Source organism: Cherax quadricarinatus, chromosome 2 (assembly GCF_038502225.1).
Source record: "Cherax quadricarinatus isolate ZL_2023a chromosome 2, ASM3850222v1, whole genome shotgun sequence".
NCBI lineage: Eukaryota > Metazoa > Arthropoda > Malacostraca > Decapoda > Parastacidae > Cherax > Cherax quadricarinatus.
The window spans coordinates 81,305,281-81,327,783 of NC_091293.1; the positions used below are offsets into that span (position 1 = coordinate 81,305,281).

A 22,503-nucleotide genomic window follows, 5' to 3' on the forward strand; every position below is an offset into this window, starting at 1 on the left:
TTGTTTAGGATATCTTCCTGGCTTGTTTCATTTAGGACATGGTTGATTTGATCCCACTGTATGTTTTTGCTAATGAAGTTGAATTTGGTGAAGGCATCCTCATAACTGATCTCCTTATGCTGGTTAGGAACCTTGCTCACATATGTTTGTACTTTTATATTATGATCTGCGTGTATTGTCTATGATACTGTTATATTTCGTGAAGATGAGGTAGAGTGTGTTTTCCAGTCTTGTTGGCTCCACTATTTGCTGGCTTTAGGTGAATTTGTTGCAAAGTTTTAATAATTCATGTGTGTGAATTTTTATCTGAGCTGCCTTCTGGGATTATCTCTGCTAAAACATTATTTGCCACATACCTCCATTTTAACCCTTAAACTGTCCAAATGTAGATCTACGTTTTTTCAACATTTGAAAGTATGTAAAAAAGTAGATCATCTTTTCTTTTTTTACATTTGAAAACTTGTAAAAAAAAACTTTGATCTACTTTTTTTTTTGTTTGTTTGAAAGTGTGTAAAAAAATGTAGATCTACTTTTGGAGCACTACGCATGTGAACATAGATCTGCTTGGACAGTTTAAGGGTTAAGTGTCTTAAGTTGAGATCATCTAGCAGCAAGAAGTTTGAGGCAGAAGTCTGGAGATTTTCCAGAGTAGTCAGTTTTTAAAAGCTGTTCCTGGAATTGTTGGGAAGTTGCATCAGGAGGCTTGTGTACAACCACAATGACAAGGTTTTGGTTTTCAGTCTTTACTGCCAAAACTTCAACTACTTCATATATGGTGTTTAGTAATTCCAAGTAAATGAGTGACTGTGACATTCAGGCCATGTTGCAAGTGTTTAGAATAGGAAGTACAGTATGAAATGAAAATGAAAATTTTTATTTCCTTGCAAAGCATACTATGTGTGGTTTACATATTACAAAATATTAATTGCCAAGAAAGCCACTAGCATGCCTAGGCATTTTAGGCAGACTAATCCTAATTATTATTGACTACTCTGTATTGGCACAGGTTATGGAGCAGTACATTTTAATATTCATTATTGCATATTAATATAAAAATTAGGTAATTAAAAGGTGTATCATTAATAAGATTGAGATCAGTGAGGTAGTACAAAAACACATAACAGTATTACAATTAGTATAATTTAGCAATGGGAATGGTTTTATCTTGGCATGATACACTGTTTCTATAATCGAAGGTTCCTATGTTGGCAGAGTATTTCAGGCAAACTTAGGACTAACTAAAGATCAGTTAGGCAATAACTATATTGGACATTTTGTGTTTAGTCATTTGGGTGAGTGTAAGTATAAATTTGGGAGAATTACAGATAATGAGAGTAAGTCTATTTTATGGATGTGTTCATGATACTGTACTGAAAATAGCATGTGTGGTTTTCACATAGTTAACTGATGATGGGGTGAGTTAGGGAGATAAGGTATTTTTTAACAGTTTTGAAAATGCTGGTATGTATATTACAAATAAATTAATGTGTATTTTCTGGAACTAATAGTAAGTTGTTTAATCATTACTTTGCAGAAATGGGTGTGCTACCAGAAATAGCCAAGGCTGTAGAGGAGATGGATTGGTCGTAAGTTTGGTGCTCTTCTTTGTTCACCACTTAGCAGCACTTGTTAAAATAATATCAGTAATGGAAGCATGTTTTTCTACTGTATATGTTATATTTCAATGTGTATGCTGAGTAGTTTTTTTTACTGTGTTTGCTGTTGCTTGTACAATACTAATTTAGGTACAGTAATTTAAGTTTGTAACACTTGGTTTAACATACAGTTGATTGGTCTACTAATATACAGCATTCATTTTCTGAATGCTGATGTTATATTAAAGATAGACGCAATTTCACTTATTTTTATTTATGCTTTATTTTCTGAGTAGCATGAAAGATGTGAAAATTATTATTGGTTTCAGGTATCCCTTTCATGTATCCCTTTCACTGTCTCCCATGTAGCTCTTATTATTATCCCTTTCACTGTCTCCCATTTAATGCTCTTATTATTATCCCTTTCACTGTTTCCCATGTATCTCTTATTATTATCCCTTTCACTGTCTCCCATGTAGTTTTTTTATTATCCCTTTCACTGTGCAAACCCCTGAAAATTAATGTTGCTTTCTGTATCCACTTTTTTTTTTTCATCTTAGGTGGTAGATTTTTTTTTCCTGAAAGTAATGATACCAAAAGTATGAATTTGCTGGAAAACTTACAGAATTACACAGGTGCAAAGTTAGTGGTCTCAGCACGGTTTACACATCAGCAATTTCACCCACTTTGAGGCCTGTTTTGAGCCAATTCCGTTGTTCCATTCAACCACGTTCTTAATTATTTTGCTAGTATGCCTTTTGTTCTATCGAGCGAGCACAAGAAACTGCCAATTCAACAATAGCAGCTACCCTATTAAGTGTACAGAAATTGCTAATTTGGCCAATTTTACACAAAAAAATGCCAGTTTAAAAATAGTCCAAATTTAACAATGTAAACAATACTAGCACTAAAAAAACATTTCCCCTGTTCATTATTCACATCCTTGAACCTTGAATCTTATACGTATATTACACTTGCTTTCCATGTTAAATTCATAATCGCACAAAATTAGAAGATTTACTGTTTCTCTGATAATAAAATATAACCAGGAAAGGTTGCTCATGGGTAACCCTTAAACTGTCCAAATGTAGATCTACGTTCACTTGTATAGCGCTCCAAACATACATCTATGTTCAATTTTACATGCTTTCTTATGTAAAAATAATGTAGATCTACATTCGGAGCGCTACGCAAGTGAATGTAGATCTATGTTTGGGCAGTTTAAGGGTTAACGGTGCCCCACCAATCAAATCAGACCTATTAAAAACTCATTCAGCAACTGGTGGGGTGTAGGGGGGGCTTAACCCTTCCTCATGAAAATTAGCAAAAATTGAATATTTCAAGCTACTTTTGGTCCTGAAACCAACCAAAATAATATCTTTCTTCATTTCTGTCAAATGATACCAAATAACAGCTTATAAAACCATAAAAAACATCTGAGAAAACACTGCAAAGTTGTTATTTTAAAACCTTTCACATGGTCAGAGTTTTGCTTTTCCCATCAGGCACCACGTGGGGACGGGTTTTTTTTTATACCTTGCACGCTCGCCGCACAGACCTGTTCTCTTATCTCTAGGCCCAGATTTACTGCTCACAGCTTACCTGAGTGAGCTAGGCTTGTGGCAGAAATATGTGAAGGGACCCTAGCCTCAGTGATGTTCTAGGCAAAGGCCACAGAAAGGGTTAATGCCTGTGTTGCTTACATAGATCTGTGTTTTAAACACAGTGCCCTCAGATATGTTGTAAGTGGTAAATTTTGCTTCAGACATGAGAGAAGGGGTCTGTGCAGTGAGTGCATAGGTTAAAAAGAATTTTAGAGTGATTTAGTAAGTAAGTTTATTCAGGTATACACAAATTCAGTTACATAGATTATCATACATAGCAGCATATGTGTAGAGAACCTAGGATAACCCAAAAAAGTCAGATAGAATGACTTATTTCCATTGGGGTCCTTTAAAAACTACCTCCCCAGCGGGGAATTGAACCCCGGTCTCCTGCTGTTTTTTTTTTTATCAGTGGACAGAATGAAAGACACTCGTGATGGATGATTTTGGTTGGCTTCAGGACTTGAAGTAGCTTAACCCTTTCAGGGTCGACAGGCCCTCTCCCAGAATTGTTCTCAGGGTCGACAAATTTAAAAAAAAAAATTATTTTTTCTTATGAAAACATAGAGAATCTTTTCCCGATCATAATGACACCAAAAGTATGAAATTTGATGGAAAACTTAGGGAATTATGCTATCGCGAAGTTAGTGGTCTAGACGATGTTTACGCATCGGCGATTTTGCCCACTTTGAGCCCTATTTTCGACCAATTCCAGTGTACTAGTCGACAAAAATCATAACTATTTTGCTAGAACTCCATTTTTTCTATCGAATGAGTACAAGAAACCACTCATTTACCGATTTCAACTATCCAATAAAGTGGTCAGAATTTAGCAATTTTGCCAATTTCACACAAATTTCAAAAGATGCCAATTTCCAAATAGGGTCCAGAATAAACAAGAAAGACATTCCTGGCACTAAAATAACAATTCCTCTGTTCATTAGTCATGTCCCTCGCCCCTCTTACATTCTTTTGCTTTCTACTTTGAATTTTTATTCTCACAAAAAAATAGAAGATTTACTGTTATGCAGATTACTGTATTAGTGTAGAAATGGTATAAATAATATCAGCACACTTGTGAAAGAATATTAGATTCACCAGTTGACAAGTATTGGACGCGTAGCATGATTTGTTTACTTTTGAACTTTGGCAAAAATCTAAGATTTCTGCTACTTTGAGCTCAATTTCAAGGTACTTTTCATTGTAAAACCAGTCAAAATCATCTCAATTTCTGTAATATGTCTTCCATTCTATAAAAGGAGACCAGGAAAACTAGAATACCGTCATAAATACCATCATAAATACAGTGCAAAGTCGTTGTTTTAAAACAAAAACGCTGTCAGTTTTTTTTTTCTCATTACGCACTGTATGCTGCAGGATTTTTTTTATACTGCGCACACTGACCACATAGACCCATTCTTTCATATGTAGGCCTACCAGCTTTCTCTCACTAAATTTGAGGGCGCTAGAATTTAGGCATACTAGTACAGGAAGGCCCCACTTATACGGCGGGTTAGGTTCCAGGCTACCGCCGTAAAGCGGAAATCGCCGTAAAGTGGAACACCCTTTTTTTCCACTTATAAATGCATACAAACACTAGATAACAAGTTTACACTAACATATATTAAGTTAGCAATAGAACCAGGCATCAAAAAACAATAAAAAGGTACAATACACACATAGTGCACTCATTACTTACCTTAAAATATTTATAGTCTTAATCTAGGGTGAGACAAGTAGTATTTATTGTAAGAAATCAAGTGTGGTATGTATTGTAATAGCCTCACCAGGCCACCCCACCCACACATACTATTCTATGATATTTAAGCATCCCAGAGCGATAAAATGTATATACAGTTCACTCATTACTTACCTTAAAATATTTGTAGTCTTAATGTAGGGTCAGGAGTAAGTAAATGAGATAAAACGAATAAATGAGAGAGAGAAAGAATGAAAACATGAGAGGGGGCAGGCGCAGTTATGTAAACAAACCAGGCGAAGGTAAGTTTTGTAAACAAACGAAGTGTACACGTCTGGTTTGTGTACAAGTTACATTGTGTACAGGTTGTCTCTACATTGATACGGTAGAATTAATAAAGAAGAACACTCCCATTCTCATGTAACATCATTTTGAGAAGAAATGAAGCTCTGAGTGAAGGCAATGGAAATAAGTCACACTGACTTTTTTGGGTTATCCTAGGTTCTCTACACGTATGTTGTTATGTATGATAATCTATGTAACTGTATTTGTGTATACCTGAATAAACTTACTTACATACATACGAAAGGAATAATTTTCTACAGTTACCCCCAGTAACACATTTACTCTTATGTTAGATTAGAGAAAATGTTATTCTTGGCGTCACTTGTACAAGTTATGTGGCTCCCACATCTTATATTTATGTTTATTTATTCTATTGTGGGGTGTATTTATCATCTTTTTATGTTATGTATCGTGTTTATTATATAATTTTGAAAAAAATATCATGGATGGATTAATGAAAATGTGTATATTACCGTAATATACGACATTTAATGAGACTCGGTATTGTTATTATCACCACTTGTGCAAGTCGTCTGCTACGACATCTCACATTTGTTTATTTATTCTACTGTGGGGTGTATTTATCTTATTTATATGTTATGCATCGTGTTTATTATATAATTTTGAAAAAAATATCATGGATGGATTAATGAAAATGTGTATATTAACGTAATATACGACATTTAAATGACTCGATGTATGTAAGTTTATTTAGGTACAGGTATACATAAGTATAATTATCAGAGTATATATAAAATATGAAATAACTTTTAAAAACATTTGAAATTTTGGAGTTTCCAGACAAAATGGAGAGACTTAGTGCTTACTGAGCTCATGGAGAATGTAAACAAACAGGGTGGGGCACGGTGACCGTATTAGAAAGTCAGGTGGGGGGAGCCGTATAGTGAGTTTTGGTCATAATTTGAAATGTCCGTATTAGCGGAACGCCGTAAAGTGAAACGCCGTAAAGCGGGGCCTTCCTGTACGTCAAAAACCCTGGTGCTTAAGCTGTACTAGTACATCAGAAACCCTGAAAGGGTTAAATTAGAACTTAAAGTAGCGGAAACATCAGATTTTTGGTGATTTTTTTTGAGTGGCCCCTGTTACCCTCCACCTTTCCCAATTTCTCTTCTGGGGTTTTACTAAGTCTGCTTCAATTATTGGGACGCACTAAATCATGACCAGTCATTATCTGAGAAATGGGGTAAACCTTCATTTTTTTCTTTTGTGGATTCCAACTGGAGGGCAGGTGTTATATAGATAAGGCCTAGGGACATGATTAATGAACAGGATAGGTTGCTTTATTGGTTGGATTCTGTTCTTATGTTGGAATGCATGTAAAAGTGTGTAAAATTGGCACAATTACAGACTTCTTTGCACTTCATAGGGTATTCAATATTTTATAGGGTAGTTCTGATACTTGAATGGACAGTTTCTTGTGTTCAGTCTATAAAACAAATGACATATTTGCAAAATAGTTAGGAATTGGTCAAACTGAACAGTGGAACTGGCTTAAAATGGGACTCTAAAGTGGGTAAAATAGCCGATGCAAAAATTGAGTGCAGAATGCCACATTTATACCTATGTAATTCCACAGGATTTCCATCAAATTTCATGGTTTTGGTGTTTTTATCTTTAGAAGAATATTCTCTAGCATTTCAGAATTTTTTATTGCAGCACAGTCAGCACTTTTAATTTCAGGGGTTGTCATTGAAAGGGTTAAGGGGAGACAAAACCATAATAACTAAGATTGATGGGCATGAGTATATCAGCACAAATCTGCTGAAATAGCAGATTTATAGGCTTTTTTTAAGATACACAAATTAAGAAACTGTTGGAAGTATGAAGGATTAGTAAAAGAATCTATAATTTGGTATCTGTTATATTCTTGTTATCCTTCATCTTCCCCAGCACATAACTGAGGCAAAAATATTCACATCTTTCACTTTGTATTTAAAAGTGCTTGACACTTTAATTCAAGTTCTTAATGCACAATAATTTTTCTATACAGATTACCAACAGATGTCCAGAGTGAGGCAATTCCACTTATTTTGGGAGGCGGTGATGTTCTGATGGCAGCTGAGACGGGTAGTGGTAAGACTGGTGCTTTCTGTCTTCCCATTCTGCAGATTGTCTGGGAAACTCTTAAGGATATCCAACTTGGCAAGACCTCAAAAGTCAGTAAGGAGGCTTGTAAGTATGTTAATAGTGTTTACATGTGTTTTTTGCCCAAGTACCTCATGATTGTAGTACAGCCTCTCTTCCCTTAGTGACGTACTCGTTTACCGACGCCTCAGACTTATGACGGGCTCTCTGACCAGTATTTATACGTACCTAAATAATGTATATTAGAGCTGATTTCCTCTATTCTGTTTATTTCAGTATACAGTACACTACTGTATAAGCATTTACAAATATACCAGAAATGTTATAAATGGTGCAAAGGTGACATTAAAACAATATCAAAGATGGTTGACACAAACCCACTACCATTATAGTATGTTCCTCACTTAGTGATGAATTCGTTTAACGACGCGGTCTTAGGAACGGAAATCCGTCATTAAGTGAGGAGAGGCTGTATTCATTATCTGAAATTTTTTTTTATTCTGGAATATCTGGGTTTTTAAGTCTTGCTTGAGAACTCTTGAGCTTATTAGCCTGATCATATTCTTGCTCTTGAATATAAACTTGATTTGGTGTGAGAGCACTTGTGAATTTCTTGATAGAACAAGCATTCGAGTTATTATTGCTGTTATTTGTTTATTTTTTTAATTTTATATGTCTTATTAATTTTTATTATTAATTGTTATTGGCACTCAAGACTAATAAAATTGTTTAGCATTAGTTATTAAATAATAATAATGCATTAATTCTGGTTCTCTGCTTGTTCTTACCAGCTCCTCTCTGGTTGATGAGTTTCTTCGACCGTGATGCAGGAATGGCGGTGACCCCTGATGGGTTGCGGTGCCAGTCACGGGATCCTAAGTGCTGGCAGGGTGTGCGATGCACCAAGGGTGTCACTGGCAAAGGCAAATATTATTTTGAATCAATCGTGTCAGATGACGGGCTGTGCCGTGTTGGCTGGGCAACACCTCAGGTAGATAATGTCGTTACTTTTGTTATCTCATCACCATTGTATGTTATACATTTTCTCCTGACTTCCATTGAATATTAAGTTCTTATATTTTACCTTTCATATCTATTTTCTCTGGCAGCTACAGTGGTAATTTTTTCATGTGTGTATTTGACTATAAACACATTTCTACTATGACAGCCATTGTTTTTGTTGAACGGCAGCAGTATGGCAGCATGAGTTTTTCTTCATTTTATAGTAGCCTATGCATCTTAGTGCCCTTATGATAGCCTAGAAAAGACACACACAACACTAATATGCATAGACCCATAATCATATAGATCAACTGCAGAAATCAACCAAATAAACTTTTGTATCAACCAAGATGACTGCTTGTTACTCCAACCTGAGCCCTACTGCAAGCTTCACAGTTCCCTCTTATATACCCTGTACCACTGAATCATCTGAAGCAGCATTCTGTGACAATTGGTCAGTACAATAAAAGAATCACTATAAACCACCAAAAGACCCAGAAGACAGGTGAGGAGAGTATTGCCTCTACATCTTCATTTACTAAGAGCCTATAGGTGGATGCATCCCTTGCCTCCTGCTGCTCCCTTATCTCTCGCCAAACAACAAACATGGACATCACCCCCAATCGATGACTACTACCTCTTTCTTGGATTTGAAGCTATCTATAGAGAACACCCTAGGGTTGCTGAATCCCTCAGAGTCCAAAGTGAGAGAATAAAATTTCTTACCCAAGACATACAAACCCTTCAAGCCTCCTACACTGAGCTTAAATACACTCAGACCCTCAACATAAGTAAAATTGCTAATCTGGAGCTTAAAGTTCACAATTTAGAACAAACCAGTGATACTCGCATAAAAGCTTAAGCAAACATCAACATCGTTGTTCCGATCCCTGATCTGAAACTTGCCCAGTGTCCAAAAAATTTTCAAAAAAATTTTTGTTATCTTTCCTTATGAAATGGAAAGAGAATCTTTTTCTAAAGGTAATAAAACAAAAAGTATGAAATTTGATGGAAAAATTTATGAAATTACGTTTTCACAAATTTTGATGTGTCTGCAATATTTACTCATTGGTGATTTTTCCCAATTTTGAGTCCTATTTTAGGCCAATTACATTGTTCCAGTAAATCAAATTCTTAGCTATTTCACTAGTATGTCTTTCATTTTATTGATTGAGCACAAGAAACTGCCCAATCAGCTATTTCAGCTACCCAAATTTTAAAATATTCCAATTTAAAAAAAAAATGGTCCAAAATAAATAATGCAGGCATTCCCGCATTGTTTATTCTGAAGGTTTTGTGTGCAAGGGGCTTGGACTTCCAGCAAGCATGAGTGAGCATATTTGATAGGAGTGAGTGGAGACAAATAATTTTTATGACTTGATGTGCTGTTGGAGTGTGACCAAAGTAAAATTTATGAAGGGATTCAGGGAAGCCAGCAGGCCAGACTTGAATCCTGGAGATGGGAAGTGTGGTGCCTGCACTCTGAAGGAGGGGTATTATTGTTGCAGCTTTATAACTGTAGTATAAGCATGCCTCTGGCAAGACAGTAATGGAGTGAATGATGATGAAAGTTTTTCTTTTTCGGTGGTAAGCGGCCGATGTGTTAAAAAGAAAAAAATTCCTGGCACTAAGATAACATTTCCTCTGTTCATTAATTACATTCCCAGGCTTTACATATGAATTCCATCTTGATTTTTTATTCACACACAAAAAATAGAAGATTTACTGTTTTTTTTTTTCTTCAACAAACCGGCCATATCCCACCGAGGCAGGGTATCCCAAAAAGAAAAACGAAAGTTTATCTTTTTTAAATTTAGTAATTTATACGGGAGAAGGGGTTACTAGCCCCTTGCTCCCGGCATTTTAGTCGACTCTTACAACACGCATGGCTTACGGAGGAAGAATTCTGTTCCACTTCCCATGGAGATAAGAGGAAATAAACAAGAACAAGAACTAGAAAGAAAATAGAAAACCCAGAGGGGTGTGTGTATATATATGCTTGTACATGTGTAGTGTGACCTAAGTGTAAGTAGAAGTAGCAGATGTACCTGAAATCTTGCATGTTTATGAGACAGAAAAAAGGACACCAGCAATCCTACCATCATGTAAAACAATTACAGGCTTTCGTTTTACACTGACTTGGCAGGACGGTAGTACCTCCCTGGGCGGTTACTGTCTACCAGCCTACTACCTAGGAGATTTACTGTTATGCAATATAATAATTGTGTAAATAATATCAGCACATTTGTGACTGCATAGTAGACCCACCAGTTGGATGTGTATTGGATGAGTGACGTGATTTGTTTACTCTTGAATATTGGCAAAACTTTAACATTTTTGTTAATCTGAGGCCAGTTTCAAGCTACTTTCAGTCCTGAAACCAATCAAAATCATCTCTATTTCTGTAATATATCTTCCGTTCTATCAAATGAGACCAAGAAACCGAAAATGCAACCATAAAAACATACAAAAATACATTGCCAAGTTGCTGTTTTAAACCAAAAACTCTGTCAACTTTTTTCTCATTATTCACTGCATGCAGCACAATTTTTTTTTATATAGTGCACACTTACCACATAGACCCATTCTTTCATATCCAGGCCCAAATTTACCACTCACAGCTTATCTGAGTGAGCTGAGCTTGTGACGTAGTACTATGTCACTAACAGTGACTTCAGACCCGTAGTACTATGGCCCAGACAATGAAACGGTTAAGGAAGAAAAGTCGAGCATGGATTATAATTCATCAGCTTCATCCCAAACTATAAAGACTAACTTGAGCAGCAGCAGCAGCAGCAGCAGCTATCAAATGTTGTTGTAGTAAATAGCAAATCATCTTCCTGACTCCATTGCTCAAGATTCTTGTCTCAGGACCACTCTTCAAATCATCAAGGAAAAGCTTTAAGTAAACATCTAATATGATGAAATCAATGAAGCAAGATTAATAGGTTAACCAAATGTGGAAAAAACTGTATTTCGAAAATTTTACTCTTGCTCTAGAAAACAAAAACTTAATTCAGTCACACCTAAGTATGAAACATGACATTTATGTAAATGAGTTAATTGCAGAGAGAAGACACCTTCTCTATAGACTAAGGAGACTCCGTGGTAAAATTGTTGTAAGGAAATCTTGCACAGGCAAGAGTTACTACATAGCTAAGAATATAATCTATCAGAATTCTTCTGTATTGCTGACATATCCAAGGCAGAATAAGATGCAGTTTGTACCCACTAAACTCCATGTTTACTGTTGTCCTCCCTCAACCTGTAACTTGTCTTTTTATATCTATATACGTTACTATTAGTGACATCCTACATCATAATCAAATCAAATATTTTGTGCAAATTATCTGTTTTAGTACTGTATTGATTTTTTTTTTCTTTTTTTTTCTCTCCAACAAGTCGGCCGTCCCCCACCAAGGCAGGGTGACCCAAAAAGAAAGAAAATCCCCAAAAAGAAAATACATTCATCATCATTCAACACTTTCACCTCACTCACACATAATCACTGTTTTTGCAGAGGTGCCCAGAATACAACAGTTTAGAAGTATATATACGTATAAAAATACACAACATATCCCTCCAAACTGCCAATATCCCAAACCTCTCCTTTAGAGTGCAGGCATTGTACTTCCCATTTCCAGGACTCGAGTCCGGTTATATAAAATAACCAGTTTCCCTGAATCCCTTCACTAAATATTACCCTGCTCACACTCCAACAGCTCGTCAGGTCCCAGATACCATTCGTCTCCATTCACTCCTATCTAACACGCTCATGCACGCTTGCTGGAGGTCCAAACCCCTCGCCCACAACACCTTTACCCCCTCCCTCCAACCTTTTCGAGGACGACTCCTACCCCGCCTTCCTTTCCCTACAGATTTATACGCTCTCCATGTCATTCTACTTTGATCCATTCTCTCTAAATGACCAAACCATCTCAACAACCCCTCTTCAGCCCTCTGACTAATACTTTTATTAACTCCACACTTTCTCCTAATTTCCACACTCCGAATTTTCTGCATAATATTTACACCACACATTGCTCTTAGACAGGACATCTCCACTGCTTCCAGCCGCCTCCTCGCTGCAGCATTTACAACCCAAGCTTCACACCCATATAAGAGTGTTGGTACTACTATACTTTCATACATTCCCTTCTTTGCCTCCATAGATAACATTTTTTGCCTCCACATATACCTCAATGCACCACTCACCTTTTTTTTCTTCATCAATTCTGTGATTAACCTCATCCTTCATAAATCCACCCGCTGACACGTCGACTCCCAAATATCCGAAAACATTCACTTCTTCCATACTCCTCCTCCCCAATTTGATATCCAATTTTTCTTTATCTAAATCAGTTTTTACTCTCATCACCTTACTCTTTTCTATGTTCACTTTCAACTTTCTACCTTTACACACACTCCCAAATTCGTCCACTAACCTCTGCAATTTTTCTTTAAAATCTCCCATAAGCACAGTATCATCAGCAAAAAGTAACTGTCTCACTTCCCATTTTGTATTTGATTCTCCATAATTTAATCCCACCCCTCTCCTGAACACCCTAGCATTTACTTCTTTTACAACCCCATCTATAAATATACAGTGGACCCCCGCATAACGATCACCTCCCAATGCGACCAATTATGTAAGTGTGTTTATTTATGTAAGTGCGTTTGTACGTGTATGTTTGGGGGTCTGAAATGGACTAATCTACTTCACAATATTCCTTATGGGAACAAATTCGGTCAGTACTGGCACCTGAACATTCTTCTGGAATGAAAAAATATCGTTAACCGGGGGTCCACTGCATTAAACAACCATGGTAACATTACATATCCCTGTCTAAGACCTACTTTTACTGGGAAGTAGTCTCCCTCTCTTCTACACACCCTAACCTGAGCCTCGCTATCCTCATAAAAACTCTTTACAGCTTTTAGTAACTTACCACCTGTATTAATTTGTTGTGTTTAAATACTCTTTGTATTATTCTAATACTCTTACTGTTGTTGTCAGCTGTTTTCACTGTTAGCAGTTGTGTAATATTGGGTAATACTGTAAACATGCGATCAAAACCAAAGTCAAAATCAATTTTAAATAGCATTCATTATCAAAACTTTTTACTCTAGACATTGTCTATATTCTCTTAAATGACTTTGTTAAGTTGTACTAGTTAATTGCCTTTTATTATTTTCTACTTAATCTCTCCTGTCCTTTTTCCATCTACATTTCAGCTTTCTTCCCTTTTACACTTCCTACTTCCTTTCTCTTGAATGCAGATATTGACCCAAATTTTAATCTTCTGTCTAACCACAGTGACCAACAATATTCTTCTGAAAATGTCTTTTACATTAAGTCAGCAGTTCCTCAGAGAATATATTAGTATTTAGTTAAAATGTTAGATCTCTCGGTACCCCTCGGTTCTCTAAATGCTAACATGTCTCTTATTATTCTTACTAAAATCTGGCCTAAACATGACGTAACTGACATCTTTGCCTTACCTAGGTACATAGCCATATAACTGTAGGCTTGATCAGATAGGGAGAGGTTCTTCAGTCTACTACTATAATGAACTAATGTGTATTAACTCCATATGTATTAAGAATTAACATGGGGAATATATATTTACTTAATTTACAACCAAAAATTTTAAGACCCCAGTTACAGCTAGAGCAGTCTATAAGTTACCTCGTACTAATACAGTGGACCCCTGCATAACGTTGGCATTGCATAGTGTTAAATCCGCATAGCGATACATTTTATTGCTAAAATTTTGCCTCGCATAGTGCTAAAAAATTCGCTCAACGCGATTCGTCCGAGACACGTCCATGCGGCCTGAGCCAGCCTCACTTGTTCTGCCAGTGGCATTGTTTACAAGCCAGCCTCCGCGGTAACATTCAAGCATACAATCGGAACATTTCGTATTATTACAGCCTTTTTATAGTGATTTCACGTGAAAAATAAGTGACCATGGGCCCCAAGAAAGCTTCTAGTGCCAACCCTACAGGAATAAGGGTGAGAATTACTATGGATATGAAGAAAGAGATCATTGCTAAGTATGAAAGTGGAGTGCGTGTCTCCGAGCTGGCCAGGTTGTATAGTAAACCCCCAATCAACCATCGCTTCTATTGTGTCCAAGAGAACCGCAGTCAAGGAAGCTGTTCTTGCCAAAGGTTTAACTGTGCTTTCGAAACAGAGATCGCAAGTGATAGAAGATGTTGAGAGACTGTTATTGGTGTGGATAAATGAATAACAGATAGCAGGCAATAGCATCTCTCAAGCGATCATAAGTGAAAAGGCTAGGAAGTTGCAAGAGGATTTAATTAGAAAAATGCCTGCAACTAATGGTGATGCGAGTGAATTTAAGGCCAGCAAAGGTTGGCTTGAGAGATTTAAGAGGCGTAGTGGCATACATAGTGTGATAAGGCATGGTGAGGCTGCCAGTTCGGACCAAAAAGCAGCTGAAAAATATGTGCATGAATTCAAGGAGTACATAGACAGTGAAGGACTGAAACCTGAACAAGTGTTTAATTGTGATGAAACAGGCCTGTTTTGGAAGAAAATGCCAAGCAGGACCTACATTACTCAGGAGGAAAAGGCACTCCCAGGACATAAGCCTATGAAAGACAGGCTTACTCTTCTCATGTGTGCCAATGCTAGTGGTGATTGCAAAGTGAAGCCTTTATTAGTGTATCACTCTGAAACTCCCAGAGCATTCAGGCAAAAGAATATCCTCAAGGCTAATTTGTGTGTGCTGTGGAGGGCAAACTATAAGGCATAGTTCATTAGGGACTTTTTCTATGACTGGTTACACCAAGCATTTGCCCCCACTGTGAAAAATTACCTAACTGAAAAGAAATTAGACCTTAAGTGCCTCCTGGTGTTAGACAATGCCCCTGGTCATCTTACAGACTTGGCAGAGCGACTTTGTGGGGACATGAACTTCATTAAGGTGAAGTTTTTGCCTCCTAATACTACTCCTCTCCTGCAGCCCATGGACCAGCAGGTTATTGCAAACTTCAAAAAACTGTACACAAAAGCTCTGTTTGAAAGGTGCTTTGTAGTGACCTCAGAAACTCAGTTGACTCTAAGAGAGTTTTGGAGAGAGCACTTTAATATCCTCAATTGTGTAAACCTTATAGGTAAGGCTTGGGAAGGAGTGACGAAGAGGACCTTGAACTCTGCTTGGAAGAAACTGTGGCCAGAATGTGTAGACCAAAGGTATTTTGAAGGATTTGAGGCTAACCCTGAGAATCCTATGCCAGTTGAGGAATCAATTGTGGCATTGCGGAAGTCCTTGAGATTGGAGGTTAGTGGGGAGGATGTGGAAGAGTTGGTGGAGGAGGACAATGAAGAACTAACCACTGATGAGCTGCTAGATCATCTTCAACAGCAAGAGGCCACACCTGAGGAAATTGCTTCGGAGGAGGGGAGAGAGAAATTGAAGAAGTTGCCTACTTCAAAGATTAAGGAAATCTGTGCAAAGTGGCTTGAAGTGCAAACCTTCATGGATGAAAATCACCCTCAGACAGCTGTTGCAGGCCATGCTGGTGACTATTACACTGACACTGTTGTGAAACACTTTAGGAAAGTCATAAAGGAACGAGAGGTACAGGCCACTATGGACAGATATGTTGTGCGACAGAAGTCCAGTGACTCTGAAGCTGGTCCTAGTGGCATTAAAAGAAGAAGGGAAGCAACCCCGGAAAAGGACTTGACACCTCAAGTCCTAATGGAAGGGGATTCCCCTTCTAAACACTAAAACCATCCAGTCTCCCCTCCTCCCATCCCATCAATCATCACCACATCTTCAATAAAGGTAAGTGTCATGTAACTGTGCATGTTTTCTTAAGTTTGTGTTTATTAAAATTAATATTTCATGTGGTAAATTTTTTTTTTTTCATACTTTTGGGTGTCTTGCACGGATTAATTTGATTTCCATTATTTCTTATGGGGAAAATTAATTTGCCTAACGATAATTTCGCATAACATTGAGCTCTCAGGAACGGATTAATAACATTATGCGGGGGTCCACTGTACTCACACCTTCAGTGACAACTTAAAACCCTAATAATTAACAGGCAGTTTATTAACCCTAACCGGAGCCTCACTATCCTCATAAAAACTCTTTACAGCATTTGGTAGCTTACCACCTATTCCATAAACTTGCAACATCTGCCACATTGCTCCCCTACCCACTCTATCATATGCCTTTTCTAAATCCATAAATGCAATAAAAACTTCCCTACCTTTATCTAAATACTGTTCACATATATGCTTAAATGTAAACACTTGATCTACACATCCCCTACCCACTTGAAACCTCCTTGCTCATCCGCAATCCTACATTCTGTCTTACCTCTAATTCTTTCATTTATGACCCTACCGTACACTTTTAGTGGTATACTCAGTAAACTTATTCGTCTATAATTTTTACAATCTCTTTTGTCCCCCCTTCCCTTTATATAAAGGGGCTATACATGCTCTCCGCCAATCCCTAGGTACCTTCCCCTCTTTCATACATTTATTAAACAAAAATACCAACCACTCCAACACTATATCCCCCCTGCTTTTAACATTTCTGTCTTGATCCCATCAGTTCCAGCTGCTTTACCCCCTTTCATTCTATGTAATGACTCACGTAACTCCCCCTCACTTACATGCTGCTCATCTTCACTCCAAAAAGATGGTATACCTCCCTGGCCAGTGCATGAAATTACCTCCTCCCTTTCTTCCTCAACATTTAAAAGTTCCTCAAAATATTCTCGCCATCTACCTAATACCTCTCTCTCCCCATCTACTAACTCCCCTACTCTGTTTTTAACTGACAAATCCATACTTTCCCTAAGCTTTCTTAACTTGTTTAACTCACTCCAAAATTTTTTCTTGTTTTCATTAAAATTTCTTGACAGTGCCTCTCCCACTATATCATCCGCTCTCCTTTTGCACTCTCTCACCACTCTCTTCACCTTTCTTTTACTCTCCATATAATCTGCTCTTCTTATAACACTTCTACTTTGTAAAAACCTCTCATAAGCTAACTTTTTCTCTCTTATCACACCCTTTACTTCATCATTCCACCAATCACTCCTCTTTCCTCCTGCCCCCACCCTCCTATAACCACAAACTTCTGCCCCATATTCTAATACTGCATTTTTAAAACTCATCCAACCCTCTTCAACCCCCCCCACTACTCATCTTTGCACTAGCCCACCTTTCTGCCAATAGTCGCTTATATCTCACCCGAACTTCCTCCTCCCTTAGTTTATACACTTTCACTTCCCTCCTACTTGTTGTTGCCACCTTCCTCTTGTCCCATCTACCTCTTACTCTAACTGTAGCTACAACTACAGGTAGTAGGTTGGTAGACAGCAACCACCCAGGGACGTACTACTGTCTTGCCAAGTGAGTGTAAAACAAAAGCCTGTAATTGTTTTACATGATGGTAGGATTGCTGGTGTCTTTTATCTGTCTCATAAATATGCACTGTATGTCTTGCTACTTCTACTTACACTTAGGTCACACTACACATACATGTACACGTTTATTTATACACACTCATCTGAGTTTTCTTTGATTTTTATCTTAATAGTTCTTGGTCTTAATACCTTTCCTTTCATATCCATGGGGAAATGGAATAAGAATCTTTCCTCCGTAAGCCATGCGTGTTGTAAAAGTCAACTTAAATGCAGGGAACAATGGGCTAGTAACCCCTTTTCCTGTAAAGATTACTAAAAAGAATAAGAAGAAAAATAATATGTATAATAATAATAATATTTTATTATCACACTGGCCGATTCCCACCAAGGTAGGGTGGCCCGAAAAAGAAAAACTTTCACCATCATTCACTCCATCACTGTCTTGCAAGAAGGGTGCTTTACACTACAGTTTTTAAACTGCAACATTAACACCCCTCCTTCAGAGTGCAGGCACTGTACTTCCCATCTCCAGGACTCAAGTCCGGCCTGCCGGTTTCCCTGAACCCCTTCATAAATGTTACTTTGCTCACACTCCAACAGCACGTCAAGTATTAAAAACCATTTGTCTCCATTCACTCCTATCAAACACGCTCACGCATGCCTGCTGGAAGTCTAAGCCCCTCGCACACAAAACCTCCTTTACCCCCTCCCTCCAACCTTTCCTAGGCCGACCCCTACCCCGCCTTCCTTCCACTACAGACTGATACACTCTTGAAGTTATTCTGTTTCGCTCCATTCTCTCCACATGTCCGAACCACCTCAACAACCCTTCCTCAGCCCTCTGGACAACAGTTTTGGTAATCCCGCACCTCCTCCTAACTTCAAAACTACGAATTCTCTGCATTATATTCACACCACACATTGCTCTCAGACATGACATCTCCACTGCCTCCAGCCTTCTCGTCGCTGCAACATTCATCACCCATGCTTCACACCCATATAAGAGCGTTGGTAAAACTATACTCTCATACATTCCCCTCTTTGCCTCCAAGGACAAAGTTCTTTGTCTCCACAGACTCCTAAGTGCACCACTCACCCTTTTCCCCTCATCAATTCTTTGATTCACCTCATCTTTCATAGACCCATCCGCTGACACGTCCACTCCCAAATATCTGAATACATTCACCTCCTCCATACTCTTTCCCTCCAATCTGATATCCAATCTTTCATCACCAAATCTTTTTGTTATCCTCATAACCTTACTCTTTCCTGTATTCACTTTCAATTTTCTTCTTTTGCTCACCCTACCAAATTCATCCACCAGTCTCTGAAACTTCTCTTCAGAATCTCCCAAGAGCACAGTGTCATCAGCAAAGAGCAACTGTGACAACTCCCACTTTGTGTGATTCTTTATCTTTTAACTCCACACCTCTTGCCAAGACCCTCGCATTTACTTCTCTTACAACCCCATCTATAAATATATTAAACAACCATGGTGACATCACACATCCTTGTCTAAGGCCTACTTTTACTGGGAAATAATTTCCCTCTTTCCTACATACTCTAACTTGAGCCTCACTATCCTCGTAAAAACTCTTCACTGCTTTCAGTAACCTACCTCCTTCACCATACACCTGCAACATCTGCCACATTGCTCCCCTATCCACCCTGTCATACGCCTTTTCCAAATCCATAAATGCCACAAACACCTCTTTAGCCTTATCTAAATACTGTTCACTTATATGTTTCACTGTAAACACCTGGTCCACACACCCCCCTACCTTTCCTAAAGCCTCCTTGTTCATCTGCTATCCTATTCTCCGTCTTACTCTTAATTCTTTCAATATTAACTACCATACACTTTGCCAGGTATGCTCAACAGACTTATCCCCCTATAATTTTTGCACACTCTTTTATCCCCTTTCCCTTTATACAAAGGAATTATGCATGCTCTCTGCCAATCCCTAGGTACCGTACCCTCTTCCATACGTTTATTAAATAATTGCACCAACCACTCCAAAACTATATCCCCACCTGCTTTTAACATTTCTATCTTTATCATATCAATCCCAGCTGCCTTACCCCCTTTCATTTTACCTACTGCCTCACGAACTTCCCCCACACTCACAACTGGCTCTTCCTCACTCCTACAAGATGTTGTTCCTCCTTGCCCTATACACGAAATCACAGATTCCCTATCTTCATCAACATTTAACAATTCCTCAAAATATTCCCTCCATCTTCCCAATACCTCTAACTCTCCATTTAATAACTCTCCTCTCCTATTTTTAACTGACAAATCCATTTGTTCTCTAGGCTTTCTTAACTTGTTAATCTCACTCCAAAACTTTTTCTTATTTTCAACAAAATTTGTTGATAACATCTCACCCACTCTCTCATTTGCTCTCTTTTTACATTGCTTCACCACTCTCTTAACCTCTCTCTTTTTCTCCATATACTCTTCCCTCCTTGCATCTCTTCATATATAATAATAATGAACTACATATAATAATTATAATAGACGGCTTCAAAAGGCCGTCACTAGATGGCAGTGTTTACCACAACAAATAGGGAGCGGTTTTGGCTGCCTTCACCTGTTACATAATGACATATTTTGTTCATTCTAGAGTATATATCATGTTTCTATGTTATTCATATTGTTTGTTATGTCATATTAGATGAAATGTGATATATAAATATATATAAATATATACATGTATAAATATATATATGAGAGCCAGTTGTGAGTGTGGGGGAAGTTCGTGAGGCAGTAGGTAAAATGAAAGGGGGTAAAGCAGCTGGGATTGATGGGATAAAGATAGAAATGTTAAAAGCAGGTGGGGATATAGTTTTGGAGTGGTTGGTGAAATTATTTAATAAATGTATGGAAGAGGGTAAGGTACCTAGGGATTGGCAGAGAGCATGCATAGTTCCTTTGTATAAAGGGAAAGGGGATAAAAGAGTGTGCAAAAATTATAGGGGGATAAGTCTGTTGAGTATACCTGGCAAAGTGTATGGTAGTTATTATTGAAAGAATTAAGAGTAAGACGGAGAATAGGATAGCAGATGAACAAGGAGGCTTTAGGAAAGGTAGGGGGTGTGTGGACCAGGTGTTTACAGTGAAACATATAAGTGAACAGTATTTAGATAAGGCTTAAGAGGTCTTTGTGGCATTTATGGATTTGGAAAAGGCATATGACAGGGTGGATAGGGGGGCACTGTGGCAGATGTTGCAGGTGTATGGTGTAGGAGGTAGGTTACTGAAAGCAGTGAAGAGTTTTTACGAGGATAGTGAGGCTCAAGTTAGAGTACATAGGAAAGAGGGAAATTATTTCCCTGTAAAAGTAGGCCTTAGACAAGGATGTGTGATGTCACCGTGGTTGTTTAATATATTTATAGATGGGGTTGTAAGAGAAGTAAATGCGAGGGTCTTGACAAGAGGCGTGGAGTTAAAAGATAAAGAATCACACATAAAGTGGGAGTTGTCACAGTTGCTCTTTGCTGATGACACTGTGCTCTTGGGAGATTCTGAAGAGAAGTTGCTGAGATTGGTGGATGAATTTGGTAGGGTGTGCAAAAGAAGAAAATTAAAAGTGAATACAGGAAAGAGTAAGGTTATGAGGATAACAAAAATATTAGGTGATGAAAGATTAGATATCAGATTGGAGGGAAAGAGTATGGAGGAGGTGAATGTATTCAGATATTTGGGAGTGGACGTGTCAGCGGATGGGTCTATGAGAGATGAGGTGAATCATAGAATTGATGAGGGGAAAAGGGTGAGTGGTGCACTTAAGAGTCTGTGGAGACAAAGAACTTTGTCCTTGGAGGCAAAGAGGGGAATGTATGAGAGTATAGTTTTACCAACACTCTTATATGGGCGTGAAGCATGGGTGATGAATGTTGCAGCGAGGAGAAGGCTGGAGGCAGTGGAGATGTCATGTCTGAGGGCAATGTGTGGTGTGAATATAATGCAGAGAATTCGTAGTTTTGAAGTTAGGAGGAGGTGCGGGATTACCAAAACTGTTGTCCAGAGGGCTGAGGAAGGGTTGTTGAGGTGGTTCGGACATGTAGAGAGAATGGAGCGAAACAGAATGACTTCAAGAGTGTATCAGTCTGTAGTGGAAGGAAGGCGGGGTAGGGGTCGGCCTAGGAAAGGTTGGAGGGAGGGGGTAAAGGAGGTTTTGTGTGCGAGGGGCTTGGACTTCCAGCAGGCGTGCGTGAGCATGTTTGATAGGAGTGAATGGAGACGAATGGTTTTTAATACTTGACGTGCTGTTGGAGTGTGAGCAAAGTAACATTTATGAAGGGGTTCAGGGAAACCGGCAGGTCGGACTTGAGTCCTGGAGATGGGAAGTACAGTGCCTGCACTCTGAAGGAGGGGTGTTAATGTTGCAGTTTAAAAACTGTAGTGTAAAGCACCCTTCTGGCAAGACAGTGATGGAGTGAATGATGGTGAAAGTTTTTCTTTTTCGGGCCACCCTGCCTTGGTGGGAATCGGCCAGTGTGATAATAAATAAATAATATATAAATATATATAAATATATATATATAAATATATATAAATATATTTAAATATATATATAAATATATATAAATATATATATAAATACGTATATATATATTGTTCCCGGCATTTTAGTTGACTTTTACAACACGCATGGCTTATGGGGGAGAGATTCTTTTTCTACTTCCCCATGGATATAAAAGGAAAAGTAATAAGACCAAGAACTAT

General features: G+C 38.1%; 1 protein-coding gene across 1 annotated transcript in view; it reads left to right on the forward strand.

Moving 5' to 3' along the window:
* LOC138853357 (ATP-dependent RNA helicase Ddx1-like) overlaps positions 1–22,503 on the forward strand; it is a 30,342-nt gene that overhangs the window by 2,257 nt on the left and 5,582 nt on the right. The window contains exons 2-4 of the mRNA XM_070089562.1: positions 1,535–1,586; positions 7,255–7,436; positions 8,141–8,340. Coding sequence (XP_069945663.1) covers positions 1,535–1,586; positions 7,255–7,436; positions 8,141–8,340 — 434 coding nt within the window. The remainder of the gene's footprint in view (positions 1–1,534; positions 1,587–7,254; positions 7,437–8,140; positions 8,341–22,503) is intronic.